The sequence below is a fragment of the Vombatus ursinus genome, unplaced genomic scaffold, assembly GCF_900497805.2.
Source record: "Vombatus ursinus unplaced genomic scaffold, bare-nosed wombat genome assembly UNPS02014170.1, whole genome shotgun sequence".
NCBI classification, from domain to species: domain Eukaryota; kingdom Metazoa; phylum Chordata; class Mammalia; order Diprotodontia; family Vombatidae; genus Vombatus; species Vombatus ursinus.
Window position 1 is genome coordinate 1,705,167 of NW_020953948.1, and position 17,703 is coordinate 1,722,869.

Here is a 17,703-nt window from a genome sequence, read left to right on the forward strand (position 1 = left end):
GGGGCGGGGGCGGGGCGGGGGAACTGACGGGGCGGTGGGGGGCGGGCCTTACTCTTCAAAATCAAGGCCACCTTCCATTTAGGGAGGGGGAAACTGAGGCCTGGGGTTTGTGGAGTGGGGAGGGGCGGGGAGCCCCTGGATCGGGCTTCAGGCCCTGCTTCAAACTGACATGCTGTATGACCTTGGGCGGGTCACTGAACCTCTCTAGGCCTCAGTTTCCCCTTCTGTACAGTGGGGGGCAGGGGGGGTGGTGATATCTCAGGTCAAGGAACTTAAAAGGATAGTAACGGATCAAGGCAGTGGGCCCATGATGGGTCATGCTGCCTACCTCCTGGCAGAGAGGCGACGAGCTCAGGGTGCAGATGGCATGGCCCATACAGAATCTGTTCTGTGGGACCATGGATATTCCTTAAGAGGGCTTCGTTTTGCTTTTAAAAAAATACAATGGCCATAGGATTGCATCCCTTCCTCCCAAAAAAGAAAGAAAAATATAAATAGCATTTATGTAGTGCTTAAAGGTTATGTCATCATATCTTCTCAACAACCCCATGGTTGCTATTATTATTCACATTATACAGAGGAAGAAACTGAGGGAGAGAAAAGACACCACTAGTAAGTGTCTGGGGCTAGAAGTAAACACACGTCTTCCTGATTTCAAGTCCAGCACTCTCCCCCTGTTTTATACCATCCAGCTGGTCACTGAAGCGGTTTTCTTAATACCCAGAAGAGAACAGAAGGAAGGCCAGAAACGCTGGCAAGCAGGGCAGCTTTGAAATAATAATGACTAACATTTATACAGCACTTACTGTATGCTAAGTGCTTGACGATTATTACCTTATTTGATCCTAACAGCAACCCCAGGAGGTAGGTGCTATTATTATCCTCACTTTACAGATGAGGAAAATGAAGCAAACAGAGGTCCCAGGCCCCTGTGGCAGTATAAACATAACAGGCCTGGCTCTCAGAGAGTCCTATCAATACCAACCGTGTTATATCAGGCACCAGCTTCCGCATGAAGCCTTTCCTCTTGGCGCCAGATACTTGTGCCCTTCCTCCAAAACCAAGTACCTAACTACTGCGTATACATGTGTATTTATTTATTTTAAGCCAGATATAATTTATATGTACTTGTTATCTCTCCCATTAGAATTTTGGGGTAGAGATTGTTTGATTCTTTGTACTTGCGGCCCAGCAACAAATGCTTGCTTGATTGGCTGAAAGGTATATGTTTGATATTATTGTATACTTAAAAAGAAAAGCAAACTTTTACATACTAGAAATTCTGCTTCATGTCATAAGCCTCTTTCTGTTCTATGTATGGGGAACTGCTTACTTTACTTGGTAGTTGTTTAGCTCAGCTGGGTTTCTGCCTCTACTCTGCCATCTTGGCTTCACCACATCTTTTTTCCCTTACTCCTGTTTCTAACTTCATTTCATCTGCTGATGAACCCACCAATTTACCCTTCACTTTTACTAAAAACTCCGGTTATCATTAATTTCCCTTTCTCTCTTATTCCCACATTTACTCAACTTTCAAGTCACTTCCATAGGACGTAGCTTCTCAACCATTGGTTTCTTACCAAAGTCTTGTCCCTTCAGCAACCTGAAATAGGGTTGGCATTTTCCATCATTTCTCTTGAAGATGGAAGCCAGAAGCAATGGCAATAACCAAAGAGTCTGAAGGGACTCAAGAGCTTTAAGAGACTGAAGAAACTCTCTCCTGCTCTCACCAACTCCACTCTACCCCTCACACAAGCAAGGGTCATTATTTCTAATGAGAGTTCCATACCAATGGACTTTGGCACTGGGGTTGCATAAATGTTCAGTTATAAATTTTCCTCTAAGGATCCCATAGTCATGTAGTCTCATTATATTTCTCCTTGATATAATTTTTATTATTTCTAAGGTGTAGTCATTGGATCATTGATTATTTAGGAGAATTTTTTTGTTTCCATTAATAAATCAGAACAACAGCTAACATTTGTACAGTGTTTTAAGTTTTATCAAGCACTTTACATATAATATCTCAACTGATACAATGATCCTGTGAGATAGATGTTATCTTCTCCTTTTTACAGAAAAAGATACAGGTTCAGAGAGGTTAAGTGACTTGCCTAGGGTTAATTAACCATCAATCAACATTTACTGAGTAATTGCTATATGTCAGGTACTGTCCTAGGTTTTGGTGATACAAATATTAATAATTAAACAATCTCTACTCCCAAGGAGGTTATATTCTATCTAGGAAGGCATCACATACATATGTAAGTATATACATAATCAGTACAAATAAATACAAGGTAGTTAGTGAGGGCAATAGTGATTGGGAGGATCAGGAAAGACTCCATATAGAAAGTGGTGTTCATGCCGCATCTAAAACGAAAAGAGGCAAAAGTGAGGACGTAGGACCTTGAAGGCAGAAAGGATACCAGTGTGGACACAGAGATGTGAGATGGAATGCTACGCAGGAGAACAGACGGAAGGCCAGTTAGGCTGGACTGCAGAGTGTGGGAGGAGGAGTAATGTATTATGAGGCTGGGAAGACATTGAGATTAAGTTATAAAGAACCTGAAGAGCTAAACAGAGGAATTTACATTTTATCATAAAGGCAACAGGGTCCCACCGGAACTTGGCAAGTAGGGGAGTGGCATGAATGGATCTGAGCTTCAGCTAGGTAGACGACAGATTTGAGTAGGAGGAGAGATTTGTGGCTAGGGGACTGTTATGGTCAAAATAATGTAAACTGAGGCACAAAGCTCTGAGCAGGAAAAGTTTATTAGTAAAGCATGACCTCACCAATAAATAAGATCTCGGCTTCCTCAGCAAAGCGAAGACCCCTAATGAGGGGGCCAGCTCTCTTTTATAGATTTTGGGGAGTACAGAACAAAAAACATGACTTTGTAGACAGGTGACAAGTTGTGACCGGTTACAAGAGCTCAACATCATGAATGGCAAGATCCATATGGCTGATTACAGAGCTGAGGCACAAAGGACAATATGATTGGATGGAAATTAGGAATAAGGGGCTAGCAACAACTCCCTCCTTCCCTCCTGTGGCTAAGAATGTTCACTGCTTGAGTCCACCTGCAAAGTTAGAGATAGCGGACCAGACTTCTTTGGATAGCAAGCCAGACATCCTTGAAGGATAGCTTGCTGTTGTAAAGATACCAGACCAGACTCTCTGGTGCCCACCTACATCCCCCAAGCATAACAGATTTCCCTGTCCTGTGGCAAGAACAGAATGGTGATTAGCAAGAGAACTGGATTCCTAAGCTTAGCTCGTTACAGCTGAATTTCGGAATGAAGTTCAGAACCATGACTTAGGTGGTTACAGGACAAAATCAATTAACTGTGAACAGGATCAATTAAAAAGACACAGAATCAATCTGATCATTTCAAGACCAATTAGGAAGCCACTGCAATAATTTAACCACAGCTAGTAAGCATCTTAAGTAGGAACTAAACTCGTCTTCCTGACTTCAAGTCAATTGTCAGGCCGCTGCTCATGCAGTCAAGTACTCATTGCAATTTGTATTCACTTTTCTGACTTAAAGGCTATCATAAATATATGTACATATATGTTTATTTACATATTTATAATAATTTATAATATATAATATATAATAATTTATATATTTATAATAATGTAGCTAACGTTTAAAAGAGCCTGGGCTAGTTGTTGTGGCCCAGGCGTAGAATCCTTGCTAGTGGGGTAGGGGTGGAGGACACTGAGCTTGGTGGATTGCTTGAGTTGGGGAGTTCTGAGCTACCATAGGACTGAAGTCAGTCAAACGTCCACACTAAGTCTGGCATCAATATGAGTCTCTACCTAAGGAGGAGTGAAACAACCCAGGTCAAAGACTCAGGGGAGCTGGTTGGCAGAGTAGATACATTTATGCACTGAGCCTGGAGTCTGGGAGACCCGAGTTCACATCCAGAATCACACACCTACTTCCCAGGGCTGTTGTGAGGATTAGCACAGTGCCTGGCACATGGTAGGAGCTATATAAATGCTTATTCCCTTTTCATCTTACTCAGGGCTGATCAGTATTGAGATCCAGACTCAAAAATACATTCATACATATATATGGCCAAGCAAACAAACAAACAAATAAAAAGTCTGAGGCTTCTCTCCTATAATTCCCTGGATATTTTAAGTGTCTGACAAGGACAGGAAATCCAGGGCCCTGGGAATGAATTGCTAGGGAGTTTTAAGATGAGGAAAATTCATTACTATTGTTTAATGTTGTGCTATGGTGAGTTGTTTCAGGAAGAAAAGAGAGCTTCCATATTTTGTGGGAAACAAACTACACTTTTTAGTGAACTTGCAGTGTGGCGTAGGGCGGTAATCATTCTGCCCGTGCAATGGAGGAATCGACCAGGGAGAGCCAGTCCTTAGAGCATGGATAATATGCCCTGCCCGGTCTTAACCCAGTGGAAGCTTGGTGAGCCTGTTCTGGACGTAGGTTAATGGGTGTGGGCCCTTCCCCCACCTTCAGAGCACATGAACGTATTCTGTTCTCTGCGGGCTTACCACATGGCGATGAAAAAGAGGCTTTCAATGCCTGCCAATGAACAGCTCTCAGCTTTCTAGGGGGCAGAAATGCTGTGGTGGTCTCTGGGTGAGGAGACAGGCATCGGGCCCTGCCTTCCGCTACAGTGCCTCGAGGCCATGAACACATGCCATCTCGGTTTCTATTACCTCTTGTGCTTATTCTTTCCTGATCACACATGACAAATATTCAGAGACAGAACTGATCAGGCTATGACTGTATGAGCTTTGAAATGTTACGAGTCATCAGAATCCACCAACTAACATCAGCAACAGAGTCTGCCAGTCAAATCCACGGCCAAGTCCAGAGAAGCCACCGGGAAGCAGGTGAGTAACCTGCTTGATCCGGCCCAGCTGAGCATGGCAATGATTCACCTCTACACATCTGCAAGGGAATTTGGTGGGGACCACGTTGAGGGAGAAAAGGATTCCCAGGGCTGGCTGGGAAGGGGAGGCTTTGTGCCAACCACTTTGAGTCCACTATCCCCGGAGGATGTGTGGGTATGTAGAGGAGGGAGTGCATCTTCCCGCTTGGGAGATGTTGTTGTACTCAGGTCCTGGCTGAACATTCCCAGAAAATATCCCTTAGTAAAAGCTAATTGATGTTCATCGGTGAATCGAAGCTGGGGAAACATAATAATTTATATTAATTGATGAAATGGTGCTAGGGATTGGGAGAGTGATCCCAGAGCTTATACACCAGTCAGACAGATGACCTTCTTCCTCCCCTCTCCCGGACTGGCGGCAAAACCAAGTTATGTCACAAACAGCTGAGAGACATGTTGCAGACCAGCTACAGACAGTATGGCAGTGAACCTAATGGAAACAGCAAACAGTAACCACACCTCAGAGCCGACCAAGATGGCGCTTATCTTGGAACTTCCGGTGATCTGTGTACTTAGAAGCCAAGATAGAAAGCTTTTGCCTAGACGGTCAGCCAAGACTGGGTGTTGATGAGAGTATTCGTCCCCTCTCCCCTTGAGATTTTGGGTAGTGTGAAGGGAAAGGGAAAATTCCCCTAGCAAAAGCATGTGGTCATGCCCACATGCATCAAAGGCGTGATGGGGGAGAATACATGGGTTAGAAGTTTAGAGTTCAGACTTCTTTCTAGCAGCGGCTTCTTAAATGTTAATTTAACTTTTGATTACACTCACTAAACTTACTTTTCTTTATAAGGTGAGTGTGTAGTCCTTCTGGGTCAAAAATTGGGGAGGAGAAAACACTCCTGTGAGAATGGGAGCTCTGGCTGACTACAGGTAATAAAAGGAGACAGGAAGCCAGAGATTTGGGAAAGCTGATCCTGCATGGGCAGAGGGACTGAAAGAAACCTGAAGTTAGAACCACTCAAATTCAGAATGCCACCTGGTGTCTAATACTGAGATTACACCCTGAATAGCCTCAGATGAAACAGTTCTTGCCTGTGTGAAAGCGGAGAGTACCATGAGTGTTTCATCAGAATAGAATCATTCTTCCTTTCTTATTTGCATTTGATTTTGTATTACCCTGTTTCATCTATTTGGTCAGTATGCGTTATCAAAGTCCTTGCCCATCATTAGATCTTTCATCAAGAAAGAATTAATGTTTATGACTTAACTTTTCTTTTCCCATAATGGACCACGTTCATTTAGGCAGAATAGGCAGTACTACAGTATAGGCCCATTTTCTTTGACTTTCAGTCAATGCATTCAATGCAGCCTCTGAGGCTGAGATGCAACATAACATGCCATTTGTGCTCATTTTGGCCTCACGATTAACACCAAGAAAACAGGTTCTCCGCCATCCATACAGAGAACCATTGGTTACAGCAAATGGAGAAATTCTGAATGCTGTAGATATGTTCACTTACCTTGGCAGCATACTTTCCAGGGATGTACACATAGATGAGGTTGGTGCACACATTGCCAGAGCTAGCTCAGTGTTTGTGAGGCTCCAAAGGAAAGTATGGGAGAGAAGAGGTAGGAGGCTGCCTACCAAACTGAAAGTCTACAGAGCCACCGTGCTGACCTCATTGGATGCCTGTGAAACCTGGACGATATACCAGTGCCATGCCAGGAAAGTAAATCGCTTCCATTCGAACTGTCTTAGGAAAATTCTGAAGATCTCCTGGCAAGATAGGGCACTGGACACCAACATCCTTTCTTAAATGGGAATGGCCAAGCATTTAAACTCTACTGCAGAGAGGAAAACTCTGATGGGCTGGCCACACTGTTCAAATGCTGTACGTATGCTTGCCTAAAAGGCCATTTTACCGAGAGCTCACAGAAAGCAAGCACTCACCCTGTCAGAAGTGATACAAGGACACTCTCAAGGTCTCTCTGAAGAATTCTGGAATTGATTGTGAGAGCTGGGAACCAAAAGGGATTTCAAAGTACGGGGACTAGTTTTAGACTTTTACACACCTACAAAAATAAACAAGCCTAAAAATTCCCCAGATACCTTCCTCCCTTCCCCCCTTTTTTAGTAAAAGAGGTAATGAGCCAAAAACAGTTCATGAGGGAAGTAAAAGTTGTGGCTTAAGTGAGATCAACTCAGGGCTTTACTACTGTATTTCAGAAGTAGAAACTTTCTAAGAGCCTGGGGCCAGGGAGACTGAAGAGTCAGTGTATTTCCGGTGTTTCAGCTGAGGACACCCCAACGAAAGATGTGTACGTGGCTTAGCTCCGTCATCATAGCAACCCAGTGAAGCCAAGTCCCTAACCTCCAAAAATAAAAAAAAAAACTAAAAACTAAAAGCTTATTTAAAAATAAAAGCCAACAATTTGGTAAGTAGGCGTAGAATATTTCAATTTCAGCAAAGCATTGAATAGTTTCATGCTATTCTTGTAGATATGAGGGCAATTTGTTGGTGAAATAGCAGTAGAGCTCAGCAGATTCAGAAATGGTAAAATGACTAGAATAAAAAAGAACTGATATTTTGATATCCATTGAAAGGACGCCTCTAGTAGGACGGTCCAGGGATTTGTCCTTGTCCAAGTGCTATTCAAAAAGTCTATCAAGTACTTGGATGAAGGAATAGAATATCCTTGACACAAACTTACAAATTATATGAAACTGGGAGGAAAAAGCTAACCCTAGGAAACAGCAGAGTCAAGGTCTAGAAAAATTTTGACTGGCTAGAACAACAGTCTGGATTGAAACGATAACATACTTGAGAGAAACATTTGAATCGTCAACAGCTTGGGTGAAAAAGATCTGGGAATTTTAGTAAACTGCTAGTTCAACGAGTAAACAATTACATGGCAGCCTTAAAAAAATAAACAACACTATTTCTACGGTGCACTTAAAGAATCCTAGGGGCAAAAAAGCGACAGTTCTACTGCGGGGACAAGCCAAACAAAACTCAGGTTGCAATGAAATGGTGCAGTAAACAGACAGGACAGTAATGGAGTATGTGGAGATTTATTACATGCACACACAGGAATAGCTATTAATCAGAGGCACAGAAGGCATTGAGTACAGTTCACTGCAACTTCTAGTCTGGCAGCACGAACAGCCATGTGTCACTCTAGATGCCACGTTACTCAGGAAAAAGCAGGTTCCACTGACAGAATTAGCCAGTAATGTGCCAGAGATGGTCATCCCCTTCTAAATGCTCCATCAGGGAAAGAGGCTTTCATGCATCCCAAGGGATCAGTGGAAAAAAACTGGCATACCAGAATATTTTCCCAGGGAACACAGGATGAAGGAATCCTGTTGAGTGAGTGACCTGAAGCTTGGGCCCTTATCATTGTTCCAAGAAGAAACCTTTCTTAACTGGCCCCACAAAACTCCAACTAAGGGGAATTCAGAAGTTTGGGGGAAAGTACATTCCTACTCTATTTCTAGAGGGAAAGCCAAGAAATGAGAAACGTTGATTATTATATTTAAGCAGAAAAGCAAAACAGAAGATGTGCAGTACCTCTTCCTCCTCTGTAAAATGGAGATAACAGCACCTTCTACTTCACATGGTTGTTATGAAGATCAAAAGAAAATCTTTTGTAGACGACTTTACAAACTTAAAAGAACTATACAACAGTGCCGTGTTTGCATTACTATCACTGAAGGGCTCTCCAAAGCACGTGAAAGTCTAAGCTGGTGGTCTAAATCTAATTTCTGCCTGAATGCTTTCTGGTTTACCCAGCACTTCTCACATAAGTTCCTTCCTAAGTAATTTTATGTTTCCGGTTTCTCAAATGCTGGTAATTTAGTTAAATTATTTCTTATTTAATCTGATCCACTGATATTTTCTATTTTTTTAAACCAGTGCTAAATAGTTTTTTGATAACTATTGCTTTGTATTTTGAGGTCTGAAGGTGCTCTCCCTTCCTCATTCTTTTCTTTTCTTTCTTTTTTCTTTTTTTTAGGCAACTGGGGTTAAGTGACTTGCCCAGGATCACACAGCTAGTAAGTGTCAAGTGTTTGGTCTAAGGCCGGATTTGAACTCAGGTCCTCCTGACTTCAGGGCCGGTGCCCTATCCACTGCGCCACCTAGCTGCCCCCCTCATTCTTTTCTTTCTTCATCATTTCCCTTAACAGATCATTCAGGGGACTAACTCTCGTGGAATTGCAACCTGGCAACTACTTCTGCAGGTTTTGCAATCCCTGCTTCCTTAGCAGTCACAGCTAATAAAGACCCAGAAAATAAAGTTCTCACCATCAAGGTCCTTGGTGCTGTTAAATAGTTCAACATCAAAAACAGATACGGTTTTATTAATGGAAATAAGATTAAAGAAATGCATTGTCATATACTGCATAATAGGGACCACAGGCCCTTTCCATCTGACTTGCAGGTGAAACCTCCTATGTGGTGTTTTCCTCAATTTGAACGTGAGTATCTTGAGATCACGTTCTATCTTAGCAAAGTGCTTTACGCATAGCAAGGCCTTGTTAAATGCTCATTCATTCATTTTGTTCCTTCAAATGAATTTAATATTCTAACTTCAGAAATAATCCCTTTGGTAGATTTACTGCTATAGCTTAAATCATTAACTTTTATAGTATTGTCATTTTTATTACATTGACAAGATCAAACCACAAGCACTGAATATTCTACCAGTTTGTTGTTATTTTATTTTGTAATTATGTCTATATAAACCCTGAGTGTGCTTTGGGGGGCTGATTTCCAGAAATTTCATGTACTTTTAGTTGTAAGTGTTGCTCAGTCATTTCAAATCTTCGTGACCCTGTTTGGGGTTTTCTTGGCAAAGTTATTGGAGTGGTTTGTCATTTCCTTCTCCAGCTCATTTTACAGATGGGAAAACTGAGGAAAGCAGGGTTAAGTCTTGCTCTGGGTCACATAGCTAGTAAGTGTCCGAGGCCAGATCTGAACTCAGGATGAAGAATGGCACTCCTATCTATTGTGCCACTTAGCTGCCCTTTATTGTGATTAGGACCTCACTATTTCTTCGGGGATTTTAAGGCTGCCATACAAAAATGCTGTTGATTTCTGTGGGTTTATTTTGCAGTCTGCGTCTTACTGAAGCTGTGGTGTCAGTTTCTTTGTTGACTGCTTAGGATCTTCTAAGTAAGCCGTAATGTTATCAGCAAATAGGGACAGTTTTGTCTGTTGTCCACCTTAATGTTTTTAATTTCTTTTCTATATTTTATAGCTACTTCTGGAATTTCTAGAACTGTTAAACAGTGAGGAAAGTTGTCCATTCCTGCTTTACTTATGTTTTATCGAGAAAACTTTGTGTTTCTCCACTGAATATAATGTTAACTTGGCTTAAGACACTTTGGATCATATTTTTAAAGAAAAGATCCTTCTATGCATTTTATAAAACTTTATAGCACTTTAAAGTATAAATTAGTACTGTTCCTCATAAAAAGCTGTTTTCTGCCTCTACTGAGATAATCATGGTTATAAAATGTTTTGCTGATGTTAACAACCCTTAGATTCCTGTTACAAATTCAACTGGATCATAGTGAATTTTTTTGGGGGGGGGGTTAAATTTGGAAAGTCACATATAATGTCAGGCTTTTTCAACATGCGAGTTGAATTTGATGAACTTTTATTTTTATTTTAAGGAATGGTTCTCTGAAACAAAGTTGGGGAGAGCTGAGAGTAAGAAATAAAGGCAATGTAAAAACAAAATGTGATCCAGGGCAAATCAGAGCCTCTTACTACCCCTTGGGCAACTTTTTTGCCTCTAAGTTGAAGAGTCTGTACTGAGTTGCATTGGTAGAGGGGTTTCCCATACAAATGAAGACCACAGGACTTGTGAAACTACTATAAAATAATTGTTACCACACAAACAACATAGGATGTTGTCATTTCAAGGCAATTCACAAGTCAGTAAAACTTCTGACTTCTACAAAAATCTTTGGCCCTCCTATGAATTCACTTATGTTCAACTAAAAGACTGACTAAATTCACAACACTGAAGGGATTTTCTCTCCTGTCTGGCTAAAAAGATTTCCCATAGGTTACACAGGTTGTCCACTGCAGCTAAATGATTTCCTATACTGAACACATTCAAAGATTTTCCTCTGATAGGAATTCTTTTATGCTTAGTAGAACCTTTATGTCAAATACTTTCCTACCTTCACTGAATTTAAGGTGGTTCCTCCGCAGTGTGGATTCTCTGATATTCAGTAAGATGATCACTACAGCTGAAGAGTTTCTCCCCTGTATGAATTCGTTTATGTGCAGTAAGGTGACCACTCCGGTTAAAGGATTTCCCACATTCGCTACACTTGAAGGGCTTCTCTCCAGTATGAATTCTCTTATGTTCAGAAAGCTGCCCACTCTGCCTGAAGGATTTCCCACATTCACTACACTTAAAGGGCTTCTCTCCAGTATGAATTCTCTTATGTGTAGTAAGCTGCCCACTCCAAGTAAAAGACTTCCCACATTCATTACATTCAAAAGGCTTCTCTCCAGTATGAATCCTCTTATGTTTACTAAGGTCTTGATGCCAGTTAAAGGATTTTCCACATTCACTACATTTAAAGGGCTTCTCTCCAGTGTGAATTACCTTATGTTTAAAAAGATCTGGTTGCCACCTAAAGGATTTCCCACATTCTTTACATTCAAAGGGTTTCACCCCAGTATGAACCATCTTATGTGTAGAAAGGTGTCCACTTTGGCTAAAGGATTTCCCACATTCACTACATTTAAAAGGTTTCTCTCCAGCATGAACTCTCTTATGTTGAGTAAGATGTCCATGTCGGTTGAAAGATTTTCCACATGCTGATTAAAGGATTTCCCACATTCATTACATTTAAAGGGTTTTTCTCCAGCATGAATTCTCTTATGTTTAATAAGCTGTCTACTCCAGCTAAACAATTTCCCACATTCATCACATTCAAATGTCTTCTCTGTAGTAGGAAGTACATGATGATTTGTAAAGGATGAGCCGTAAATGACTTTTCCACACTCATAAGTTTTTCCTTCAGTACATTCCCTGTGAAGTTCAGCACATTCTGGATGATAACTGAATGTCTTCCCGTAGTTATCTCTACAAAACTTCATCTTAGAAAAGATTCCCATTAAATTTCCTTTCATCTGACCACTGCTTGAAGTTTGTTTTGTGTGTATCACATTTACTTGGACTTTTTTCTGCATGATCTCTCGTTTTTTTAATTGCAAGTAACTCTTCACTGAAGCCTTTTCTAAACAGATCCCATTCGTTTGTATTAAATGTAGTTTTTCTGTCCGTGACTGTAATCTCCTTTGAGAAGCTTTTGTAGTTGCCCTTCTGTTGCTCTAAACTAACATCAGATTCCCAGGTTTTTTTCAACTTGAAATCCCAGGGACCATCCTCCTTGAGTCTTTCCTTGGATGACTCTTCCACAGAAATGCCCCATATTTGAATGTCCTTGGTTGTTTCACGCTTACTCTCCAGAATAAGGCTGTCTGAAATTAAAAAAAAAAAAAAGGCCAACGTACTGTCTATGTTGGGAAAAAGTAAATTGTTTTGTACTTCATACACCTCTTCAGTATTCCCTGCCCCTAGGTAGACAGTGTCAAGCTCTTCCTAAACTCTCTATTTAAGGAGGAGATCTAGGCAGATACCTCATCATTTCCCACCTGGTTGCAGGATTTCAATATACCTCCCACCCAAGTACTCTCCTCCCCTTCTTCTGGCCCTTCCCACTCCTACTCTTTCAGCTTCTTTTTATGTGGCCTTCTCCCTTTAGAATGTTAGCTCCCAGAGGGCAGCAATTATCTTTTGTCTTTCTTTATATCCTCAGCACTTAGCAGTCAGTACATGCCTGGCACATAGCAGATACTTAATAAATGTTTGACTAAGTTTTAGATTGTCTCTCTATCAAAGAAAATGATAAAATATTTAAAAATAGCAGGACAATCATTAACAACGTATTAACACCCAAGATATGTGAAGAGAGAGACCAGAGCTGCTTTAAATAAGGTCAAGTACGCAAGACTAAATGAATTACATTCAGGCTATTGAGAAAAAATCAAAATAGATGTGATAAGAGAACCATTTTTAATCATCTTTAGCAAAGTATCTATATTTTCAGGAAGATGACATTTCTGGAAATTACACATGGGTAAGCCTGGTGGTAATGTCTATCAAAATTATAGCATCTACAAATTAATAAAGGCATTAGATACAAAGATAAACTATTTATCGCAGAGATATAGCATGAGTACATCTGGAGAAGGATTTGAAGAGAAGGTAAAAAAAGATTTGAACAGAAGGAGAAAAACTTAAAAAACTTGTGTAAATTGATGCAAAGAAAGAAAAACCAGGCAAAAATCATACACAATGAAAATGCCATAAATGAAGAAAACACTGAAAGACTCAGATTATTGCATTGGATTATTGGATAATAGTGGATTACATATGTCTGATGTTGGAACATATTTCCTTCTTCTCTATTAAAAGGAGTGCCTCATAGATGTGTAATATTACATAATCTGTCAGTATTTCTTTTTGTAAAAGAAGAATATTAAGGGGTTAGGATTGATTAGTAATTGTTTAAAAATCAAAGTACATCAATAAAATGTTAAAAAAAATTTATCAGTAAGTCAACAATCACTTATTAAGCCCTTACTATGTGCCAAGCACTATTCTAAGGGCCACGATTATAAAGAAAGGTAAAAACAATGCTTGTACTCAAAAGCTCAGCATTCTAGAGAGAGACGAGTAGGACATATTTGATGAATCATAGAGTGGATGGATAAGCAATGAAGACTGGAAAGGTAGAAAGGGACTAGTTTACAATGAGCTTTAAATGCCCAAAATAATATTTTATATTTTATCCTGGAGGTAATGAGAAGCAAGTGGAGCTCACTGAACAAGGTGGAATGACTTGGTCAGGCCTATTCTTCAGAAAAATCACCTTGGTAGTCAGGTGGAGGATGAATTGAAGTGGGGGAGAGATTTGAGGCAGGGAGACCAGGCAAGAAGTCATTGTAATAGCCTAGAGGACAAGTGATGAGGGCTTGAACTAGGCTTGTGGCTTTGTAAGGGAAGCAATGAAAGATATAAAAGAGGTGCTATGAAGACAGAAATAATACTATGTGGTAACAAATTGGTTATGTGGGGTACATCAGAGTGAGGAGTTGAGGCTGATATCCAAGTTGTAAGTCTGGGTGATGGGGAAGATAGTGGTGCCCTCAGCAGTAATTGTAAAGTTCAGAAGAGGGGATGGTTTGGGGGAAAATGTAAGGAGTTCTCTTTTGGACATGTCGAGTTTGAGATGCCTAGAGGCCAGATATTTCAAGATGTCCAAAAGTCATGTGGTGATGTGTGACTGTAGTTCAGTAAACAGTCCAGGGATGGGTACAAAAATGTGGGAATCATCTGCATAGAGATGATAACTGAACCCGTAGGAGCTGATGAAATCACCAAGTGAGATAGTACAGAAGACAGCCAAGGACAGAAGGGGGAGGGAGTGCCTGGTGGCACTCAGTGGATCCTCACGATGGATAGAGTGCCAGGAAGACTTGAGTTCAAATCAGCCTCAGATACTTACTAGCGCCATCTGGACAAGTCAGGATCTTTGCTTTTGTTTCAGTTTGCCTCAGTGTTCTAATCTATAAAATGGGGATGATACTTACCTCCCAGGTGAGGATCAAATGAGATAATACTTGTAAGCCCTTAGCATGGCACATAGTAAGTGCTAGATGTATGTTGGCTATTGTCATTATTATAGTCATTTTTATTATTATTATTATTATGACTGTGACACAGACGAAGATCAAGCAAAGGAGACTAAAGATTGACATCTTTTAAAACCAAGTAGAGATAGAGCAAAACAGGTAAATTATGTTACATATAATTAAATAGCTTTTATGTAACCAAAATCCCTACAGATAAAACAAAAGAAATTAGCAACTTGGGGGAAATTTCATCATCAATAACCTTTGATAAATGTATGACATTTAAAATAATGTAGGAAATATATGGAGAATTGATATAATTTGAGACAAAAAAAACCTCTTCCCAAAGTGAAAAAAAAAGGTGTGAAATTTTCGAAACTGTCAATGAAAATAAATGTTCCATGTCACTAAAAAATAAGAGAAACTGCCAATAAAGCATGCCTGAAGTGTTATGACATAGCCCTATTAACTTGCAAAGCTGACAATATAGCTTTGCTGTGAACTGGTTCGATTGTTCTGTTAATTTTTTTTTAATTATGTAAGTAACATTAGTAAATTCTTCATATCCTTCAATCCCATTATTTGGCACAGAACTCAAGGAAATCAAAGGAATTGTAAAGGTGATTTAGAGCAGCGGCGTCAAACTCAAACAGAAATGGAGGGCATTCATTCACCTGCACATAAAGATCCCTACAGGCCACATAGAGACTTAGTATTATCTATGTTTTTATTCCATCTTTATTTATTTTGCTAAATAGCTCCCAACTGCACTGCGATCTGGTTCAGACCCTGTCTGGGATGGTCCGCAGGCACAGCGTCCGATGGGACCTCTGATTTAGAAGGCGTTAGACTGGTAAAGGTCAAAGACTGAACTTGGGCTATCACATGGGTTATAATTATCTGTAAACAACGTGAAGGATACAGACTTAGGATATCAATTCCCGCTAGTAAGGAGAATGGGGAATTTTACAGTCACTTGCATTTGGTATGCATGGTTTGCATCACGCCCACAGGGCGTAACATCCAAGGGATGACTACCTATGCACAAGGTGACATTTGGTCACCCTCCTCAAACTCCAGGTTAGCAAGGAAGAGTTCAATGGAAAAGCGAAGAAAAAGTTTCTCAAATGGCAGAAAAGGAATCTGGCCTGTGTCAGAAAGTTTCAGAGTGAACATCTCTGCTCTTGCACGGAATGCAAGACCCACTTACCAGATTTTTACTCACTTGAACTGCTGCCTCCTGCGACCCGGCTCCATTTGGTCCATGGTGCTTGTCCTCTCTCCAAAAGGAAGATGAGATCTGATTTGGTAATTATTTGTCCTGCTCAGGGGAAAGAAATGGGCAAGAAAGATCTTTGAAGGGAGCTATTACATGACCCAATCCCAGCTCTTTCTTCTCCATGTGTGGCCAGGAAGGTCAGAGACTCTGCCTCACCCAAAAGGACTCTGAAGAATGCTCGATACACACTATACTCCCAGGAGGTACAGAGAGGTGGCTCACATTGTAAATTTGGGTTCAAAAAGAAAATTCATATGACCTTATCCCAGGTAGGAGGAAGGGAATCTTTCACATTCTCAAATACCTGCTTTGTTTGGTGTTTCAGTACAGACTCTTCATTCTTTCAACAACTATTACATTGTGTATCATGTTACATATTAAATATTAATCAAATTACATTAAAATTTAACTCACAAGAATTACTATGAAAGGCACTGTGCTGAGGCCTGATCCGTTGATTCTGGGACAATAAAGCTCTACATGGGAGTTGCACCAAAAGAACACTAACCCTGGGAACAAGACACAGAAACAACTTCCCTCTCAGTCCCAACGGATTTAAAGATCTCCCTGTGTTATATATAGTTGAAAATACTCCTGCCCACCGAGACAAAATTCAGCCAGGTTCTATAAATACCCCACTGCCTCTAGCGAATGAAAGTGCAGAGAAAAGGCCAACGAGCAGGTTTTCAGGCACAGAGAAAAGCCGCCTTTACCCAGGGAGGTCAGGTTGCTGTAGTTCTCCAGCATCACTGCCCTGAACAAGCTCTTCTGAGCAGGGTCCAGATGCCTCCACTCCTCCTGGGTGAATTCCACAGCCACATTCTTGAACGTCACTAACTCCTGAAACATGCAACACATTCCTTCTCGCCCAGAAATCCTCTCTAATATATTTCGGGGAAGTCCTGAAGTTAGCCACATCTACACATAGGGAGCCTTCACAATATGTGGCATCCAGAGCACTCCAAGTCAAACGTTTATCGAGGACCAGGACGCACCTCCCCGTGGATTAGATTCCAGCATCCTGAGAGTTTCCGCACTGCTGCTGAATTTCAGATTTATACACTGTCCCCTCAAGTGAGGCCCAAGAACATTCTACGCTTCACTCTCAGTTTGCAAACTAACAAATACTCACATTGGGACAAAAGTACCTGGCCTCCAATTGACTCTGCTGAGTATTAAACTTACTACTTTAGAGAGATTACACTGGGAAGTAATTCCCAAATCAATGGACTGCAAGAAAGAGTAACCTCCGAATACTGTCAAGGTAACAAAAACCATGGCCAGTAAAGGTACACAGAAGCTATGTCTGCCAGGAAGTAAGAAGACTCAACCCTGAATGAAGAAGGTAGCGTAGTTTATAAAGGCCTTTAAAAACCCACCTGGAAGGCGGACGTGAGTTCAGTGACCTACCGTCCAAGTCACTTTACTTCTCAACTCCTTCTAGCTCATAATCTTAAAAGAATGCCAGCTTTGTCCCTGAGCATTTTCACTGCTTGTCTCCCATGAATGGAATGCTTCCCCTCCGCCTCTCCACCTCCTGGATTTCTTGAAGTTCAAGCTGAAATCCCCACCTTCTACAAAAAGCCTTTCCTGATTCTTCTCGATTTCTAGTGGTTTGCTTCTGCCGGTCATTTCCCATTTATCCTCTATACAGCACGTTTGTACATAGTTATGTGTCTACAAGAACAGTGACCTTTCTTCATCCCCAGAGGTCAGCACAGTGTCTGGCATAAGAAGCACTAATGTTTATTAACTGACTGACTCACAGCAACACCCTAGGGCCCTTCGGTATAACAAGGGTCCCTAAGATGATACAGA

The 17,703-nt window shown here is 40.9% G+C and overlaps 2 protein-coding genes across 2 annotated transcripts; both read right to left on the reverse strand.

Moving 5' to 3' along the window:
• Positions 1 to 9,836: 9,836 nt before the first annotated feature.
• LOC114041205 (zinc finger protein 737-like) lies at positions 9,837 to 11,727 on the reverse strand (the record flags this gene model as incomplete). The annotated part of the gene is made up of 1 exon (XM_027859551.1): positions 9,837 to 11,727. A coding segment is annotated over one exon (642 nt), but the record flags the coding sequence as incomplete, so codon positions are not given.
• A 180-nt stretch (positions 11,728 to 11,907) lies between these two features.
• LOC114041203 (zinc finger protein 184-like) lies at positions 11,908 to 16,916 on the reverse strand. The gene is made up of 3 exons (XM_027859548.1): positions 16,599 to 16,916; positions 15,832 to 15,927; positions 11,908 to 12,389 (listed from the first exon to the last, which is right to left on the reverse strand). The coding sequence occupies exons 1-3, from the start codon at positions 16,801 to 16,803 to the stop codon at positions 12,007 to 12,009; spliced, it is 684 nt and encodes a 227-aa protein (XP_027715349.1). The 5' UTR covers positions 16,804 to 16,916; the 3' UTR covers positions 11,908 to 12,006.
• Positions 16,917 to 17,703: the final 787 nt, after the last annotated feature.